The 21,639-nt window shown below is 32.2% G+C and overlaps 1 protein-coding gene across 1 annotated transcript in view; it reads left to right on the forward strand.

Moving 5' to 3' along the window:
- LOC123693285 (tachykinin-like peptides receptor 86C) overlaps positions 1 to 16,364 on the forward strand; it is a 61,324-nt gene extending 44,960 nt beyond the window's left edge. Inside the window, exons 7-11 of the mRNA XM_045638300.1 lie at positions 46 to 196; positions 5,691 to 5,887; positions 9,594 to 9,718; positions 15,004 to 15,135; positions 16,333 to 16,364. Of these exons, the coding sequence (XP_045494256.1) occupies positions 46 to 196; positions 5,691 to 5,887; positions 9,594 to 9,718; positions 15,004 to 15,135; positions 16,333 to 16,358 (631 nt within the window). The 3' untranslated portion in view covers positions 16,359 to 16,364. The remainder of the gene's footprint in view (positions 1 to 45; positions 197 to 5,690; positions 5,888 to 9,593; positions 9,719 to 15,003; positions 15,136 to 16,332) is intronic.
- Positions 16,365 to 21,639: the final 5,275 nt, after the last annotated feature.

A 21,639-nucleotide genomic window follows, 5' to 3' on the forward strand; every position in this document is an offset into this window, starting at 1 on the left:
ATAGCCTCTTTTGTTTTGAAGTCGGATATAATTTTTCTCTCACAGGTACCAAGTACTATTCTTCATAGTGACATACGCAGTTCCAATGTTGGGTATGACATACTTCTATTCAGCCATGGGAAAGGTGCTGTGGGGTTCCCGGTCTATAGGGGAACTGACTCAACGACAGTTGGACTCCATACGCTCTAAACGAAAGGTATATTCCGATTGCCTTACACTAGATAGTAAAGTGCCGCCTTATTACAAAATGGTATTTTTTTTTATGGTAGATGAATACAGTTTGGATAGAAAACCTCAGAAGAATAAAATAAACATATTTAACTGTATGTTGTTTCAGCAAGATTGTTTGTGACACAATCTGGATCTAAATATTGTATACTAATGCAGATTCAAATAGACACAAATATCAAATACCCACTTAATATTCAAATGTATACTGAAATGAATTATTACGCAATATTATTTTATCATCAGTTCATTGGTGTCAGTTACAAATTAATGTCTTAATACATTTGAAGTCAGTTTTTCCGTGATTTCCCTAGAGCTTTGCTAGATATATTTCAAGTTTGAGTGATTATGGCACGCCAAGATGTATCATGTCTATTTCAATTTCCTTAATAAAGGGCAAATCACATGTACTGGCCAGTAAATTAAGCAACTAATGTATAATTGAATAGGTGGGTCCCCATAGAGCAAGAAGCCTCTCTAAGCTCTGTCGATGAAAGTGACTGCTCAGTGCTCACGTAATAATTTTCCTTGGCCGAGCAACACATATAGTCTGTCCACTATAAGAATTGCTTTTTGACAGCTCGACGGGTGATACCAGAAGTGGTGTCCAAAAGATTATCGATTGTGATACCATTTCAATTATTATAAATTCAAAATATTATCATAAATCGAATCAGGTACGTAAATAATAATTACAACGTAAACGTACTAATAAGATATGTAATAAAGACCACAAATCTATGCATTTTATGTTAAAACTAAACTAAACTAATATTTTATTATATATTGGTTTCTAATTTCTATCTTACAATTTGGTTGTCTTTATGTTTAAATTATATAACATAACAGAAGAGTTTTTCTGTATCGGATATATATTACAGAGTATTTCTATCGATTATTATAATCTATCGACCCATCATTGAATAATTTTGTGTAGACATCACTAAGTGGGCGGGGCCTGTCCATGAAGTAAAATTATTAATTGTATGACATTTTAACATAGACAATACAATCCTTCATAGGCGTGAAGCTGTCAAAAAGCAAATAATATAATGGACAGAGTATATTTAGCAATCTGTGGTACCACGTTCACATTGACCGAGCTGCTTCGCGCAGCAATTGCTTTATGTGGACTTGCCTTTTTATTTAAATCTAGTGTGACGTCAATAGAATAGCATACATTTGTTAAAGCTTTGATATTATAAAGAGGTCAGCATGTATTTGGGAGTGGGATTACGAAAATACGGGTTGATAAACTACCTATATTTTTTTAGAGACTGTTATTTCTAAATAAAGGTATAAGTATTAGGTAAACGGTATCTGAAAGTACCTATACCTATATTTTTAGTATCAGTTTCTTGGAAATAGTTTTTAGAAAATATAAGTCTCGTGTTTCTTGTGGCCATCTGCTTTCGGCAAATAAACGTAGGTCAAACATAAAGCAGTTCCTCAATATTATGTCATATTATACACTACAGTACTCCAAAAGTAATAATGCGCATGCAGATCTTCGCTAATTATCGTATTTCCAGAAAAACCCGAATCACCCCGAATCATTGAATCGTAAGTGCCCTAAACAATGCACTTGCATCTTGCACCTTGTTCGAAAGAAATATGAGTCAATTCAGAGTCATACACAATCGAAAATAATTCGGGCGATAGGTGACGGTAGCCCGTCAGTCAAAAAATTCAAAAATCCGTCAGTCGTCTTTATATATTGGTGGTGACCGCACGTATTATCTCTGTATGGAATTATATAGAGCTGCTGTTCCATACCCTTCTTAGTTTTGTTACAAAGTTGAATTTTCCGGTAAAATGATTATTTACACAGGTAGTAGATAGCAGTGGGGAAAGTGAAAATTAGTAAGAGCATAATGAAAGTTCTGATCATTCTACTATATCAGAAATAGAGATAATCCCTGATTCTGTAAATCCTTTTGACTGAGATTTTAATGATTAGATTTCACAATTTAAATGTAAACCAGTGTTTGAAAATCATTTTTTAAATATAAACTTGTCTTATTTTAACCTTCCATACATCCATCATTACGCCAGCTTCAGAAAGTGTCTTTAATAGTTCTAAGTATAGAATTTTCCAAGTAAATCAATACAAAAAATAATATTTGTTGTATTGATTTACTTGGAAAATTCACACAGCCACACAAAGCCACACGATTTCGAATATATAGATATTATATATTCGAAATCGTGTGGCTTATTCTCGATATTAACTTACATTGAATTATCGAAACAAATTACGTTCGTATTATTATCGTTACTTATCTATTTTACCATAAAATCACAACAAAACTCCTAATTCTAATAAACTATGCATGAAGAAAATACATTTAACCACTCTATATACGTATCATCTTCGGAGGCTCGCGGAATATGACAGTTGCCGAACAGTGACGAATTTTTCTATGCGCATTATTAGTTTGGGAGTACTGTACATACATATTACACTTATTTCCATCAGAAGGATGATGGATGCGTAGGTTCAATAGTCCAAAAAAAAGAGTCAACGTATGTATAAATTGGTTTAGTAGATGTTTAAGTTTGCTATGCACAAGTACCTATACTAATTGAGAATGCAGATGTTACTCCAATACTGCACAAAATAACTGGTGACATCGTTTTATAGTTTAAAGTGGCTAAACTAAAAATTAATCATTCAACTAAAGTGTGTATAAGTTGATCAAAAAATTCTTATTACATAGTAGAAAATTAAGGTTTATTTTATCAATGACTAGCTTTCCGCCGGCGGCTCCACCCGCGGTTTCAAAGAAAAACGCATTCGCATAGTTCCCGTTCCCGTGGAATTTTCAGGATAAAACCTATCCTATAATACTCGTGGATAATGTAGCTTTCGAATGGTGAAAGAATTTTTAAAATCGGTCCAGTAGTTTATGAGCCTATTCATTACAATCAAACAAACAAACAAAGTTTTCCTCTTTATAATATTATTATTGAGTAGTGTAGATTATCATCAAGGGTTATCGTATTCATATTATTTCACTATGTCTCCAAAGTGAGTGGAACTAAATTGAATTTGAATGTTACAATTTATATGAAAAACATGCGGATTTATCGAAGAGACAGACGTAAATCTAATTTACGAAAAGATGAAGATTTATAAATTGAATAAATTCTCTACCTTATTATATTATTATAAGACACTATATAGTGGAAAGATGCTTATTGTAACTTATTCGTATTACAAAAAAGGATCATATTATACAGGGTGTAATCGTTAAGTGTGCACAAGCGATTATTCCGTAACTATTGCAGATACCAAAAAACTTTAAACTGATATCGAAAGTACTTAACCTAATGAGTAAAATGGCCATAATAATTTTTTAAAAATAAAACGAGAAATATCCAAAAATGTTACATTAAACGCTCCCATACATTTTATTTCCCATACATTTTGTATTCATAGCAGATTTTCGAAGTGATGTCCTCATTGTGCAATACAATGAGGAGCTCTATTTACAGTTTGTAAATGAACTTCCCTTCAAATTTGCGAAGTAATTAAAGCAGAAAACCAAAAAAAGAAAGAAAAAGCTAAAATCTTTCATATTAAATGTACTAGGTTGATCCAAAAGTAATGATAATTGGGTATTTCCTGTGCACATAAAAATATAAAATAAATGTTTTTTGCTTGCTCATGTATTCACTAAGTAATCACAAAAAAATCATATCAACAGGCCACGTTTCCAATTATTTACATTAATTTGAATGTGAACCGTGCGTGCCAGAATGTTTCCCGACGAAAAGAAGAAACAACGATTCGACATGTAGAGGGTAAATTTCTAAATTTTTCATGATATCAGGATAATTTTTTGTCACGTTTTGTGATCATGGACGTTACCCGAGTTCACCATGTTTATGCTGAAACCAAAAAACAATCAATGTCCTGGATGCGAGCTTCCAAAATGACGATGAAGAAATTCAAAGTGAAAATCAGTAGGTTAGATTAAAGCGGTAGTTTTTTGGGACGCTGAAGAAATAATTATGGTGGAATATTTTAAAAAGGTAGCCACTTTATTGGGCTCTTACTAAACAGACCAAATTAAAAGATTGCGGTAGGTTAGTAAGGAAAAGAGACATGGCAAACTGCGGACCTGAACGCTGTTTCACCAAGACAACGCACCAGATCACAAAGCGTCAGTTGCGATGGCTGCCATTCAAAAATCGGCATTCCAAATGCTTGAATACCTACCCTATTTTTTAGATCTAGCTCCTATTTACTTTTATCTCTTTCCTCGGCACAAGAAACACTTTCTTAGCAATAAATTATTTTAAGACGACAGCGAAGTGATGGCCGCGTGGAGGGGTTTTTGTGGATGAAGTCAAATTTTTTTTTTAAGTTTAGGAAAAAAAATATTGAAGTATATTTTCTAGTTAGAAGACTATCTAGAGAACTACATAATTATTATAACTGTAATGACCTTGTTTAATATTGATTATCATTACTTTTGGATCAACCCATGTACATGAGATATTCGTATCTCATACTAAATGTATGGGAGGGTTTCAAGTTAATTTTTTAGATATTTCTCGTTTTATTTTTAAAAATTTATTATGGCCATTTTACTCATTAGGTTAAATACTTTCGATATAAGTTTAAAGTTTTTTGATATCTGTAATAGTTACGGAATAATCGCCTGTGCACACTTAACGATTACACCCTGTATAGATTCAATTATACCTATGTATATTATTTTGACCGCCTTCTTGGTACAGTGGTTGACGCGTGAACGTAGAACCGAGGGGTCCTGGGTTCGATTCCCGGTGGAGACAAAGAAAAAAAAATGTCTCGGTCTGGTAGTACACAGAAGGCTGATCACCTACTTGTCCCTAAAGAAAATCGATCAATGAAACAGATGTAGGCATAATGCATCTGCCCCTTACCCCAATATGGGGACACGGGACTTCACTTAAATGTATCTATATTATTTTTTTTTGCAGAAAACTTGCAACTAAGTTTACTGACTTACTACTACTTATTAGAAGAATGTGCAGATAAAAAATACGCAGCAGTTGTTCAATGATTAGCAACTGACTACAATTGAAAACAGTTCTACACGAGGCAGCGAGATTGCGTTCTCATTTCAATTTATCCACACACTAATAATGATGACACAAATACTAGAAATTAAATCTTCTTAGTGAAATCATATTTAAGAAATACTTAATTTTATTGAAAGATAAAAATATTAATGTCAATAATTATTGTGATAAAAAAAATATTGTTTAAGTATACCGATTACCGTCTTATAAAATTTTTTATAATGTTTATCGTATAATTATAAATAATTTCTTGGTGTAATAAGAAACGCTAATTAGTTGTAAGTAATTTAATCTACCGTTCATAAAAGCCATTTTAGTTTCATTAACAAGATTTATATTACCTTATTTTATTTCATATCAATAATGTGTTTCTATTTGTTTAACAGGTTGTGAAGATGTTCATACTTGTGATAATTATCTTCGGCATTTGTTGGCTGCCATACCACACATACTTCATTTACACTCACTTCAATCCTTCAGTGCTGTATGTGAAATATATACAACACGTATACCTCGGTTTCTATTGGCTAGCCATGGCCAATGCGATGGTGAACCCAATTATATATTATTGGATGAATGCGAAGTAAGTATCCATTTAACAACGTCTATTATTGCCTGTTACGTAGGCTTTGTACTAAGTGCTTAGTGCTTGTCACACTGCTTAGGCTCAATATTGGCAAGTGAGAAGTAACCGTAGGAACTTCTACTAGAAGGCATTAATAGTATAGCCTGTTACTAACTAACTTATCAAGCGGTTTACACACCGTAAATAGCGATCCTATTTTCTATTCACTTTCAATTCTTTCTTTAATTTTAAATCATTCACATTATTAATTTACTAGAGGTTCATTTTAATCAAACAAAGCTACTAGCTAAATGAATCTGTTTCTTGAGAAACAAATATAAGCAGTATTTAATATGTTTTGCCTTATCCCTAATGTGAATATCATATACAAAACATATAGAAGCCCAAATAACAACACAAAAGGAACAAAGAAGGATTAAGAGTAAAGTCGAGAGTATACTGTATACTCAAGAGATCATAAAGCATTTATTGCTAGAACAATACAGAGGCTTTTTCATAAGAAAATATAATGAAAAGTAAAATGTCAAGTAGATAATAATATTACATTATTAAAACACCTATTAACTTCATTGTAAGTTACAGGCTTGATCGCTTCGTTACAGTTTTTGGCTCGTCGACCAAAGTAATTGAAGTTAATTTATAATCCTGACAAGTTAGAAAGCCTAACATTATTGAAGGTGACGGTTCTTATTAATTTTATAAAGGATAGAATTTCTACCGACGCGCGCCGTAACTTTAAACTATTGTTTTGTTCTATATAGTATGTGTTGTGCTTACCACACGCGGCTTTGCCCGCTGTCTAAAACCAAACAAATGATATTATTATATTTACCTTCCTCTTAAATCACTCTATCTATTAAAAAAACCGCATCAAAATCCGTTGCGTAGTTTTAAAGGTTTAAGCATACAAAGGGACGTAGGGACAGAGAAAGCGACTTTGTTTTATACTATGTAGTGAATCTGGTACATAAGTTGACATAAGCTACATCCTTGCCTATAGTATATTCGCGTGAAAGAATAACAAACATATATCCTCACGAACTTTCGCGTTCATAATATTAGTAACATTAGTGAGAATGGTGGTATGAACCTGTACCCCTAGTGTGAGTTTGATCGAGTACGAAACGTTACTATTGCGTCTGCGTCACAGCCGAATTAGTATGGGAAATCGAACAGCGCCCCTAGCGCACGTATGGGGAAGCTTTGTTTCCCCATACAAATTTCGCTGTGACGCAGACGCGATAGTAACGTTTCGTACTCGATGAAAACTCACACTAGCCACACTGAGCGTGATATTTACAATACTCATATCAATACGAAAATTTCATTTATCGTGTAATAATCAGTCTGGATTAATTAAAATCCACCATCGGATAGTCAGTCATTATTGGAAAAACCTATTAATTATATGGAAAATTTGTGGTTTATGAACATAAGGATACTTTATAAATATATCAGAAACTTATAAAACCTTCAAGCCTTTTCGAAGTTTACGTTTAAACTTTATAGCGAAGCCATCTTAATATTACGACCCATAAACCCATTTCCTAAGAGAAAATATGCGATTTACTATCATCTAATAAATTTTTTATTGTGTAGTTAAAACGTAATGAAAAAAATTTATATTGAACTTTACATCCACAATCTTCATAGTATTGTATGTAAATTTAAATAAATAAATCAGTACCTAAGCCTTCCCAATTAGAACGGTTTTTGAAGTGAAACTTCTTTGTCGGGGTTGGAAAAAAATTTAGTGTAGGTAACATTTTTTCGTTACGCGTGACATTTTTCCGTCACTCGCCATCTTTTTTTTATCCCTACCACGCGTGATTCGACGTATTTCTGTAAAGTTGCATGTAGTAAATTATTTTTTGAAAAATAAGGTCATAAAGAAGTTTCACTTCTTACGTGTGTTACTAGTACACTGTACACGCACACATTTTTTTATCTGTTTCACAAATTGTGGATTTTTCTTGACGTTTTGGTAATCTCCTTTTTCAAGACAATCGAAATTCACTGAGATCTATTCGCAGAATCAGAGATAAATTAATTGAGAATAAAATATAAGTTTTTTTAAGCTTTGGGCGATTTTTTATGATGGTTTATCTAGAAAATTTAAAAATTATACTAAGTTTAAATATATTATATTTACACACGAAAATAAAATTGGTATTCAAACTATATTATATATTATATGTGCTTAATTAAAATTTGGGCTGCTCAATAGAAGCGTAGTGTAAAGAGAATAGTAACACAATAGTGTTGTCGGTTTTGCTTTTCACCATTCAACATTTGAATGTTAAATTGATAAAATACAATGCGGTTAATTGAGTGAGTGCATGGGTTGAAAGATATAAAATTAACGAGAAAACTTAGTGACCCTATGAGTTTAGTTCAATCTTTATTCACACTATGTATAGCTTTATATACGCAATTCACACGTAAAAAAGGATAAATGTAATGAATAGAAATTAGAATCTATTCAAAAGCGTTATTTATTATTATAAACTGAACCAACATAAAATAAATTCAAAACTTTGCATCGATTTGGTGTACCGTGTACGTTTACTGAACGGATTTAGCTAAATTTGCTATTATGTATTAACTAGGTTTCCGCCCGCGGCTTCGCCCGCGCAGTCAAAGAAAAACCCGCATAGTTCCCGTTCCCGTGGGATTTCCGGGATCGCGTCATTTTCCCGGGATAAAAAATAGCCTATGTCCTTTCTCGGGTATCAAAATATCTCCATACCAAATTTCATGAAAATTGGTTCAGTAGTTTAGGCGTGATTGAGTAACAGACAGACAGAGTTACTTTCGCATTTATAATATTAGTATGGATGTGCATCGGTACAAATAAATGTATTTTCTTTCTTTCTTTCTTTCTTTCTATTTAAATAGGTTTTGGCCTTAAATGTGGTATACATTTTTATCCATATCATATAAGTTCGGAGTAACCATGTACAGAGAACATAGATAAACGGGTTAACCTCAGAATAAATCATTGTACCGCAATGTCCGGCTACATACAATTTTATTTAAATTTTGTGAATTCAATGTTTATTTAAGTACTTTTAAGTGTAATCCACGTAATTCGCGTAAATTCCTATATATCCGACAATTCATCACTACATAGTATAAAACAAAGTCGCTTTTTCTATCCCTATGTCCCTTTGTATGCTTTAATTTTTAAAATTACGCAACGGATTTTGATGCAGTTTTTTTAATAGATAGAGTGATAGAGTGGTTTTAGTATGCAATTTATTAGGTTTTAGACAAAGTGGGTGAAGCCGCGGGCGGCAAGCTAGTATATCTATATAATATTAAAGTAGGTGATTTTAGGCGTTGACTACAAATTTTAATTCTAAAGTTTAGCCACAGAATAACTTGAAACTACGTAGAGCATTAATCGCAAATAATAAGAGGAACAAAAACTTACTTCCTTCTGCCAACTATTAATGTGAAAGTTTGTGAGGATTTATGCATGTTTATTATTCTTTTACTGGAAAATCACTTAACGGATACCTATAATACTTGGCAGGCAGCTAACATAACAGAATTGCTCGTCATGAGCTAGGTATATATATGTATGATTTCCCGAAGGTTCGTCCGCGGGTGAAACCGCGCTACACACAGCTAGGTATAAGAACATGAAATGCTTATATTTAACTAATTTAACTTAATAATAATTCTTTTCTGTGGACAGGTTTCGCTCATACTTCCGCACAGCCATATTCTGCAGATGGCGAGACGTCTGCATCAGACGCAAGCCCGCGCTGCCAGAGTCTCCCCCTGATTGCGTCTCCCAGTCTGGCAGCAGATCCCGATCAGGTTTTTACTCGTTAACGTAATTATTATTTGGTATCAATCGATTAACAATAGAGTCATTTAGAACTAGAAACTTGAAAGCACTTCAATTAATGTTTATTGTCATCACAATTTCATATCGGTATTTCTAGTATAATGCGTTATTAATTCCTTATATTATACTTTATGTTTATTTTTAGATAAATTCATATACTTTCACAAGAAAAAGTCACCAAAATCGTTTTTAGAATATTTTCTTCCTACACTCGCAATTTAAACCAATATTCTCATTCATTTTAAAAGTTTAAATATACATGCGTGGTGCTCCAATCATTTTACTGATTAAACAGTACATTTTTAACGTAAAAACCTTTGAACTTATATGTTACTAGCTTCCGCCCACGACTTTGTTCGTGCATCCCCGTTTTTCCCCGTTCTCGCAAGAATTTCGGGAAATCCTTTTTTAGGGGACGCCTACGTTATGACATCTACCTGCATGCCAAATTTCAGCCCGATACGTCCAGAGGTTTGGGCTGTGCGTTGATAGATCACTATATCAGTCACCTTTGAGTTTTATATATATAGATTTTAGGATTCAAGATTAATCGTGTTTTCGAAATTAAAATAAGCTACATATTTTACAAACTTTGCTTTAGACTTAATGATATGATATGATGAAAGATATCTTCATAATATTTTCAAGAGAAAACTTCTTAAATGTTGTGTAGACGTTAATCCGTTTGGGTTTAATTATAATTATACTTTTTTGAACAAGGCTTTTAAATGTCCTTGCTCTCTAATCCGGCTACTTTATCACAAGTAATTTCAATCTGTTGTTGTGCTGATGCTGTGATTATAATATTTTTATTTTTTAGATAAGTACCTAAAGCGTAGAAAAGGAGAATATTAAAAATTTGTAAAACTATATATATACTCATTGTGTACTAGCAGACAAGCAAACAGATAAGTAAAAACATCATAAAGTTTATTTGAAATAAAATGTATTGTATTTATGTACGAATATAATATTTTAATACTCATCAACCGAGTTATTAGCATAGTAAATAATTATAATGTAATAGCTGCGTTGAACACAAGGCTTTTATCTACTTACAGATAATAAATAGGTAGAATTCAATAGAAGATAGAATAATAATTCAAATGCAAAAAGATTTCATTTCAGACATTAATTTCATTAACCGTGAGAAGCGGCCATTGTTAAACGGATATTAATAAAGCTTCGCGTGCATATTACCTACTGCAGAACACAAATTACATACTACGAATAGAATATTATTAATTTATTACTTTTATTTCGCGTTAAAATATTAAAAAAATAAATAAATGAAGGATTGGATATCCATGTAAGAATGTCAGATAGTAAGGTAAGGTAGCTAAATACTATCGTCGCCTTCGTGGTGATGATATAATTATAAACTTCAGAATTGAATCTTCTCAATTTTTCAACCCAAAGTTACATAACTTACATAACGTATAAGTTACTAGCAGATTAAAAACGCTTGGCAATTTATCTTGCATCAAGAAAAATATATCAGAGAGACGAAAGCTATTTACAAGTTACTAGCAATAACTTAAAATCGTCCACAAAACGCCGCAGTGATTTTAAAGTTATGCAACATTATACTGCAGTGACAAATAACATATTTTTTGTTTGTTGGATTGAAATCATTCGTAGGTACTGTAGTAGCACTTTTTCCACAATATATAACATCATAATCACAAGTGTGCAAAGTTCTGTCTTCTAGTGGGGTATGGGGCATTATGCATACATATTATGTTTCATTGATCGATTTTTATTTGGGGACAAGTAGGTGATCAACTGATCAGCCAGCAATTATTTGGTATAAACGTGGAAAAGCTTGTACTTACTGTGAAAAACTTAGACAATTGAAAACTCTTTTAAGTTTTTCCAATAAATACAAATGATATTACTAAAACTAATGATAATATTTAACATATTATAACTCTACGAAAATACAGGAAACGTATTTTTCCGTTGCGTGGAAAAAATACAGCCGAAGTGATTAAAACTAATGTAAGTAAGTACCTAGTGTACGCAATGCTGTAACCACAGACACAACTCTGAAACTATTGTCTAATTCACTAAGCACTGCGGCAACCGGGTTAATAAATCAAATAATATCTTGTGTCTTATCCATACTAATATTATAAATGCGAAAGTAACTCTGTCTGTCTGTCTGTTACTCAATCACGCCTAAACTACTGAACCAATTTTCATGAAATTTGGTATGGTGATATTTTGATACCCGAGAAAGGACATAGGCTACTTTTTATCTCGGGAAATAGGATAGGTTTTATCCCAGAAATCCCACGGTAACGGGAACTATGCGGGTTTTTCTTTGACTGCGTGGGCGAAGCTGCGGGTGGAAAGCTAGTTATCTATAAAACATTCACAAGCCACAATATATATTATATAATCAACTCTTCCAAAATGGCTTGATCGATTTTTTTATTTTTTTATGGATTCATAGTGATTGTAACAGACTTTCTCGTAGGTAACGGTTTTATACATTTTTATCATATATTTTTTAACATCCGGTAGGTCAATGAATGTTGTTCTTAAATTATATTTCATACAGCTAGGCTGTGTACTGTGTAGGCAGAATAATTATTAGAAATTAGCTATTACTAAAATAATAACATGAGTTCACAAGCCACAGCGTAATAAACTCCTGTGTTTCCTTGCACTACGATAATGTATAATGTATATGTGTCCATTTCTAGTGTAGTTTGTTAAATGAATTGTATCAAAATGTACAGTCATATATTTCCACATTAAGTTCGTTATTACGTACTACGAATAAACACTGTTTCTGTTTATTTAATAAACTTAACTTTGAATTAGGTGTACCTAAATACAGTTTCACTTTATAATTAGTTTGAATATGTATTTTAATTTCTATACAAATCTGAATACAAAATTTAAAGTGTTTTCGCTTAAGATTATTCAAATTCTCTAGTGCCCGAATTAAAAGATTTTATTTAATTTTTAATCTAAATTACATAGGTGTGTCCTTCAGAAATACTTGCATCAGAAGTTGTTATTTCCATCCCCACTACTGAAAAAATAACATGTTTTTCAAAAATAATGTTTCATAAACAAAACGTTTTTCAACTGCTTTAACATTAATAGGTATGGTACACACGCACAGTTTTCTAATTAATTTTAAATGACAATTTTTCGACGTTGGTTTTTTACCTTTACCACAGAATAATAACTAGTAGCTAGCTTCTAAGATAGTAATAGCATTTACTAAAATAGGGCCTTCTAGTACTTTAAATAGACAAAACCTGTTATCATCAATCACTTAATACAATTAAACTTGTTCAACAAAGTACAGATATAGGTAATATACTTTTCAGGTAAATAATGTTGCTAAAAACAATGATTAAAACGTGTTTCAAATGTAAATTTATCATACAATGGTATAAGCCAAATGTTATATGCCTAGTAATTAAGGTTTAACCTCTCACGTGAAATAAATACAGACAGAAGCGTAGGTTAAGAATTACCAATTCAATTTCTACGTATTAAAAGTTGGACTTTAAACTGAAAATATAGAGAAACGGAAAATAAACGAAGCTTTCCCACTAGGTTTGTTTACTGAATACATTTCGAATGTAGCGAAAAATACGAACTTTGGAAGCCAAAATATGTTTTATGCTAAATGCATTAAAATACAACTTTGCACGGAAGTTTGAAGGTTAAAAACAAGCATAATATAATTTCAAACTGTGTACCTACAGATTTGTTTGACTACACAAGTTCTATTGGCTTACAAGTAACAATTTTTAAAGCGCAAAAATAGTTTACAACTCCGGTAAATAAGGTAAACAAAATTCCTCTTAGTGAAGTTCCATCGACATGGCTTTTTAGCCATTTTACAATTCTTATCACAATTACGTTCATAAGCTATTCGTTCTATGAACTTTTCATTCCTGCAATACAAATTAAATATACCTATCGGAACAATAAATAATAATTTTTATTTTCACATTGGTTTTCATGTTGATAATGGTATGTCCTGTTTTTCCTTGTTAAGGCTTTAGATTAATCACTCTGATAGTTCATATAAGTGTGGGTTTAAGTAAGAGATTAATAAGGTAAATCCACGTGATTTAAGCAATTAGGGACTTCCGAGAAAATTGGCAAATCACTCTCTTAATTAAAGTTGTTTATACAATCGTTTATCAGACAAAGGTCTGAGACCTTCAGATGTTAGTGACATCTAAACGTTTTAACTCTTATGTATTATGAGAACTTCTAAATAAGAAGCACGGTTGGGTACTCTTTATATAAGGATTTATTAAAATAGGCTGGCTTATTGATTATTGAAAAACTATTAGACTACAGGCCCATGTTGAAAAAGTAATGGGTCATTTGAACCTCCAGGTGACCTATCTAGAACGATATAAGAGCATAAAATAATAAGATTCAGCTCTATGCCGTCACCTGAGTGCAGATGAGAATTCAAAAGTACAGGAATTTCAGTTTTTGCATTTCTCTATAATTTTTTTAGAACGGTTTATTTTGAACGGCAATACTACATAACAAATGTATTTTACAATATTATCATGATTTAAAAAAAAAAGTTCCCGTACAGGTTCAGGGCCTGCTGACAGACAAACGTACAGACACTAGACAGATAGACAGTGAAGTCTCAAAAGGGTTCCTTTTTTCCTTTTAGATACAGAACCCTAAAAAAATAAAGGCTAACAAGCATGTATTCTGATACTTTCATAACACAAGTGTCATTTATAACCGATTTATTACAGATCCTGTTATGAGGGTTATACCGAAAGTCTCAATAAATATCACTCCTACATTGATTTAGATTTATGTCCATATTATTATTATTAGTCCAAAAATATTATCCTACTAATGTTATAAATGCGAAATGGGAGGATGAATGTATGAATATGTATGCTAATTTTTCACGAAATAACTACTGGACGGATAAATATAGGTGAATCACACATGCGCTATAGAAATAATTTCTTCTTTCCTCTATTTTTATTACTCTTCGTACCGTACCTTTGTCTGGTTGTCTGGAAGAAATCGCTGTATAGCGATAAGACCGGCTATTGTTTAAATATATTCTTAGTTTAAGTTAAGCTTTATTTTAAAATTCTAAGAGCAATGAAGAATATAATAATAAATAAATACCATGCATTTTCCCACAGGTGAAACCGCACAACTAGTATATTAATAAAATTTTCCCAGAAGAACTATTCGTATAATGTCCGTATAGTCTGTGTATCTACAGGTATAGAGGCGCTCATCGGGTCAAGAGGAAATGCAGTGGCAGAATGGCCCCATATGTATCGGGAGCAGAGCCGCCAGCCGAGACCGCTTTTGCCTGCTAGCTGCCCCAAGTGCCCGCATCGGACGTATGATGGTAATTCAAATTAATAGTACCTACAAAGAAAAAATTATTGCTTTTGTGTCTGAAGTGTTTGCACCCAATTGTGTAGGAGTCGAGCACGATTCGTATTGGCCAAGCTCGCACCGGGGAAGAACCACAGATCCACGATGATAGCTTGAAGTAGTAGCAGCAATTTTAGTTTTTTATGGACGCACTGGAGGTCTGTATTCATCGGCAATCCTTTTGTAAAGGCAAAGATAAGGTCTGTAAATGACCGGTAGCCTCTGCAAATGGTCATGGGCGGTGGAAGTGTTTACTATCAGGCGCCCCGTGAGCTTCTTTGTCGACGATTACAAATAAAACTACAATTATTTCAGTAGGAAACATTATTTTTCTGAAATGAAATATGTTAGGACGAATGGATTTTGTTTATATAATTTAATAAATTAATTAATACACATTCTACCATAATTTAATTTTGGAATTGATTCGAAAACTCTTCAATCGATTCGTATAAGAAAAATGGTTACGTATTTGGTATGTACCTATCCGAAAAGCTAAGTCCCATGTAAGCTTGTGGAATACGGGGCAGATGCATTATACATGTTCCAGTGATCGATATTCTTTACCCTGAAGTAGATTATCTGTCCTTCTAGATAATTGACGACGCGGATAAAGCTTAGAGAGATTTATTAATGACCCTATGAAATTTATAGGATATTTAATTTTTATATGAATGCTGATATTATATTATGGTCGTAATAAACATTAAATCTTTATTAGACACACTAGCTTACCGCCCGTTCGTTCTCTATCGTATTCGTATCTCTCAAGTTGGATCGAACTGCACTGCATGGTGTGCGAAAGAACTTTTTGTCTTAATACAGCAAAATATTTTTTCCATACAAATTATACCACATTTGTAAATTTATGGTTGTAACAAAGTTATTTTTTATTCAAACCATATTCCGTTTAATGTAGAATGTTCAAACTTACATTAGAATTTCCAAATACGTACGGCTAGTGGCAGGAAATTAGGAAGTTTTAATTTCCGCATTTTTGCCGTTCATGCTCTCAAAATATACCCTTTTTATATGCACTGCTTTCTCCTAACCTTTATTCAAACAAGATTTTATAGTTGTTATATCCATAACAATGTTTATTTATTGATATTATGTCAAAGCATTTTAAATTGTGAGAAAAAATATTTATAACAACTTTTTGTTTCAGCTTACATCCATGGAACGAAGGCTTAAATAGGTCCTTACCTGTACATAATAACTCAATTAAGATGTGTTTAATGTGATTATAACTTTAGTTTAGCTTTAATTCTAAACGTTACATAATTGTTAAAGATTGGTATTGGTGCTGATTCTGATATATTTAAGTTTCATAAATTATTTAATTACTAGCCATCGCCTATTTCAACCCTGTAGGGGTTATTTTTTTAACAAAAATGCTATGTTTGAACGTGGTTAAACTATCTTTATTATAAATTTCATCCAAATCAGTGGTTAGGTATACATAACCGTGAAAACATAGATAACGGAGAGACAGACGGACGTCGTTAATAATTTTACGTATGTATTTACATTTTCAAATGTTTTCAGTAAATTAATAAGGTTTAATCAATGTGAATTGCTGTATATATTATTAATAGTATTGTAAATGTTCATGTTTGTGACAATTGAGTTTTAAATGCTTAATTATTACAATGATTGTTTAATATTCTAATTATAACGATGTATTTAATCGGATATTATAGTTTAATTTGAAAAATTATAATATTTTATTTCTAGTCATTGACGGTTGATACAGATTTTAAGATTTTTTTAAATTTAATATGTATCTACCTACCTAGTCATGCCTATTATTCACAACCAGATGATATTTTATAGTTGATAATCAAATTTGAAGCTAACGTTGTGTACTTTATGTATTATATTTTATAAAGGTTGTTGCAAAAATATATTGTTTTTAACTCAACTAAAATTAAGTATTATTTGAAGAAATACTTGTAACTTTGTTCCTTTATACAATATGGATAAATAATTCTTTTGTATTATATAATATTAAAATCTATCACAATGCTAATGTTCATACGCAAGTAGCAAGAGTACTATGTCTTTGAAAAAATAAGTGGTAACATATCTTTCTAATATATACTACCTACGGAAAGCGTAGCGATAATATCTCACAATAATCGCCAAAATAATATTTTGTTATAGTGTGGTGATAGCTACTCGAAAACTCCATGATAAAGTCCTTTGGAAATGACGTTTATAATACCTATCAATTTGTGTTTGTTTTTTATTTTGATCTTAGATTAAGGATTGGTCTCCGCGCGCGGTCGTAGCGCGCGCGCGGAGATCCTTCAATCTCCTTCCTTCAGGATCAAGATCAATATAATAATCAAGATCCTTCAATCTTCCAATCCTTAATCTAAGATTTTGATGTTAATAGACGGGTCCACACAAAGCGAGCAGCCTCGCGAAGCAATTAGACTTTTCTTGGCCGAGGTATATACCATTATGATAGACAGTACATGTTATTTTCCTCGTCCGAGCCACTTACCGAGCTGCTTGGCGCAGCATTTGCTTCGCGAGGCTGCTCGCTCTGTGTGGACCTGTCTAATGAATACTGTGTCTAAGTGAGAATCAGTCCTATGTTGAATTTAATATTATGATAGTTACTATGATCTCATATTGTAAATATAGCTCTAAGTTTGAATGTCTATTTGTTATTTAATGAAAATTTTAATTTATGTAAATGTATTATGTCTAAATTATAAATGGAGTGTATAATAAAGTAAATTCATATAATATATGTATTATACAAAACGTTTTGGATTAAGATTGTTTGTTTTATATGAATGTTAAAAAAAAATATTTTGACCATTAAATCCGAATTAAATCGAAGTGTGTTTCATTGTAAATCCCGATTATTATAATTATTAGGTAATATTGACATAAGAAATATTTAACTTTTTGTTTATATGTTTTGATTAACTAATAATAATGTATATTTTTGCCAAGTAAGAAGTCGAACGAACGGCTGATTTCATTATTAAAATAATTTAAATTATTTTTAGTTTAGAAATCAAACATTGCGAGAATATTTTACTTTTCTATTATAATATATCGTAATATCGTGGTTTGTGCCACACAAAGCTGATGTTTACATTAACCCACAGCTCTAATGTTCCATTTTACGATAACTAATTTTTATTTTTATTTGAAATGCCTGATTTTGTTGACAAAGGCCAACAAACTGCTTTGTCAGCCACAAAGCAGACGAGCTGAAAATTGTTCAGAAAGGTGGGATATAGAATAATCCTATGGAAAGCTTATAAATGCGAAAATTTACTGGGATGGATTAATGTTTATTACTCTCAAACAAAAAAACCTACATACTGGATTTCATCTATATGTAATGAAGTATTTAAACTTTCTACCTTTTGACTCAATAAATAAAGTCCAGTTTTCAAAGTACTTACTAGCTATTAATATTTAGAAAGGGTAGCTATTTAATTTTTAATATCAGTACTGTAGCGAGACTGGGAAAACTGTATTTAATTTAACAAAATTTAAATTGAAACATACTAAATTCATTTGGTACATACAAAGGTATTATACAAAGGTATACATACAAACATACTAAATTCATTTGGTACATACATTGGTACATACAGAGCAGTGGTAGAGCAGTGGTGGCTCAGTGGTGAGACCTCGGACTTCGAATCGATAAGTCCGGGGTTCGAGACCAGGCGAGCGCGCAGGAAATAAATTGATTTTTCAATTTATCTGCGCATGTTGTAACATCACCACTGCTCGAACGGTGAAGGAAAACATCGTGAGGAAACCGACATGTCTAAGAATTAAAAAGTTCGACGACATGACGTGTCATCCGCCAACACGCATTTGGCCAGCGTGGTGGATTATGGCCTGTACCCGCATAGGAGGCCCGTGTCCCAGCAGTGGGAACGTATATGGGCTGATGATGATGATGATGACATACATATTGTATTATTTGTTTTGGAATTTGATAGAAGCCATCTCGCTATTTTGTTTGTAACTCACAAAGTAATATTTGTAACTCTGTTTAAAAAGGATATTAATCTATACTAATATTACAAAGCTGAACAGTTTGTTTGTTTGTATGTTTGTTTGTTTGAACGCGCTGATCTCAGGAACTACTGGTCCTATTTGAAAAATTCTTTCGGTGTTAGATAGCCCATTTATGGAGGAAGGCTGTAGGGACACACAATATGTGCAATTCGCTGATCGAGCTATTATATTATACATATAGGCTATTATATCATCACACTAAGATTAACAGGAGCGGATCAATGCGGGTGAAACCATTTTGCACAGCTAGAAATATTATAATGATAAACAATAATTATAAATGAAAATATTTATTGGACAGTTGTTTACCTCAATATTGATATCTACGGTTTTTATGGATTTTTTTTGTTATTATAATATTATGTTCTACAAATTATTTTGATGCCTATCGAGATATTATATACTGTATTTAGTAGCAACGGCAATTATATCCTAACTATTCAAACATGTTCTCAAACATTTGTAAATTACACATACATAAATTATCACAATAAGCGTAACGTACATATTAAGATAACAACGAATTCTACGAGCAATTACAATCGAGGCATGCCAGAATTGTCAAAGATAATGTAAAATATGCGGTTGAATAAATTTGTTCCAAATTAATTTATGTGGCGAAAGACATCTATATTCTTAATATCACAAGCTGCGCCCCGCAGTTTTATCTGCGTAGCTCCGTTCCTATTAATCTAATCGTAATCATCACTACATAGTATAAAACAAAGTCGCCTTCTCTGTCCCTATGTCCCTTTGTATGCTTAAATCTTTAAAACTACGCAACGGATTTTGATGCAGTTTTTTTAATACATAGAGTGATTCAAGAGGTATGTTTTAGTATATAATTTATTAGGTTTTAGATAAAGCGGGCGAAGCTGCGGGTGGTAAACTTGTTATATAATATAGCCTATATACCTACATAGAGGCTAATTCCTTGATAAAATATGTACTGTCTAACACCGAAAGAATTAGATATTTTTGGTTTTATGGCATTCAAATGCTTTTTAAATATAAATTTTTAACGAATAGAAAAGATTCACTTCAGATCAGCTTTCACCCCAATCCGGGGCGGATGCCTGACCAACTAGGCCACCCGTGACTCGCCAGAGTGATCGAATTTATTCTATACGTATACTTCCTGAGATAAGAGCGTTCTATGAAACAAATCAATTAGTGTAGATTATCGTTATGCAAAAAGGACTGTTATAAAGGAAACAACATGGCCTTTTGCATTATTATCTACTTAAATTGCAAAAGCTCTTGCTCCTTATTTTTTTCGCAGAAATAACGACATTAGAGGTAAATTTAAATGGGCTACGTTTTTAGAATAATGAAAGACTTTGAATTCGAATAACAGCTATTAATATGAATGAAAGCAAAATGTGAGCGTCGTTTGTGGAAACAACGCTATTTCTGAAAGCCGAAAATGAGTACCTAACTCAATTAATTGTATGATAATTGCTGGTAATTTTGGTAATGGAAATAAATTATTGACCTTTTATTACTTGACAAAATTTACCCGTACATACAAATACAATCCTTTATTTTTGTTTTACAAAAAATAATTTATTTCCCAGTTTCCATAAATGAATATGTAATATAGAGTTCCTTTTAAAAGTCTTTATTTTTTTCTAAAAGTCGTCCCGAGTTCGGCCACGTCAAAAACGTTTGACTTTTCGTTTCCTTAGACGTTTCACTAACTTTTTTTCTCGTAAACCATCCGAGTATTGAGACGAACAAAATGAGTAAATAATTCGCATTGGAACCTACCTATTTGAATTATTTTTTTGTTTTGTTATACAAAATTAATTATGAGACGAACGCACCACAATAGATTTTTATAGTCGAACTAGGTGACCCGGAAATTATTGTTTCGCTAGGACACCCTTAATATTTATCACTTAGAGGTATAAAAAAGCAAAGCTATTTTATAACATATCTACTCTCAACGAAGAAAAATGTTTGAAATTAGTTTCGAAAAGTTTGGTTATAAATGCCACAGAACTAATATCTGTGATAAATGCTATGATGCGACGAACAATTCTGTGGTATCCCGTTTATAATAAATGTAATTGTTTCAATTTTGCTAGGTATCAGGAAGTAGGTGTTCAGTATTCCGTTTTAAAATCCTTGCTTTATTTTTAGTAGGTACTCTTTTCCGATTATATAATATTACTAAAGAGGCAGTTAATACATATTATATAGAAATTTCAATTCTGTACTTTCGCCACTTTCGCCACAATAAATACTGTCTTCTTAATTTTATTTCATTTTTTACGGTGTGGTGTTAAGCTCCTGGATATTGCCATTGCAGAGTTTAAACGTCACGATGCTATGCAAACCTTATTACCATACAAATCGGCCGAAAAGGCCAGGCTAAACTAAGAGCGGTAATTTGACTTAAAAACCA

Source organism: Colias croceus, chromosome 7 (assembly GCF_905220415.1).
Source record: "Colias croceus chromosome 7, ilColCroc2.1".
Lineage (NCBI taxonomy): Eukaryota > Metazoa > Arthropoda > Insecta > Lepidoptera > Pieridae > Colias > Colias croceus.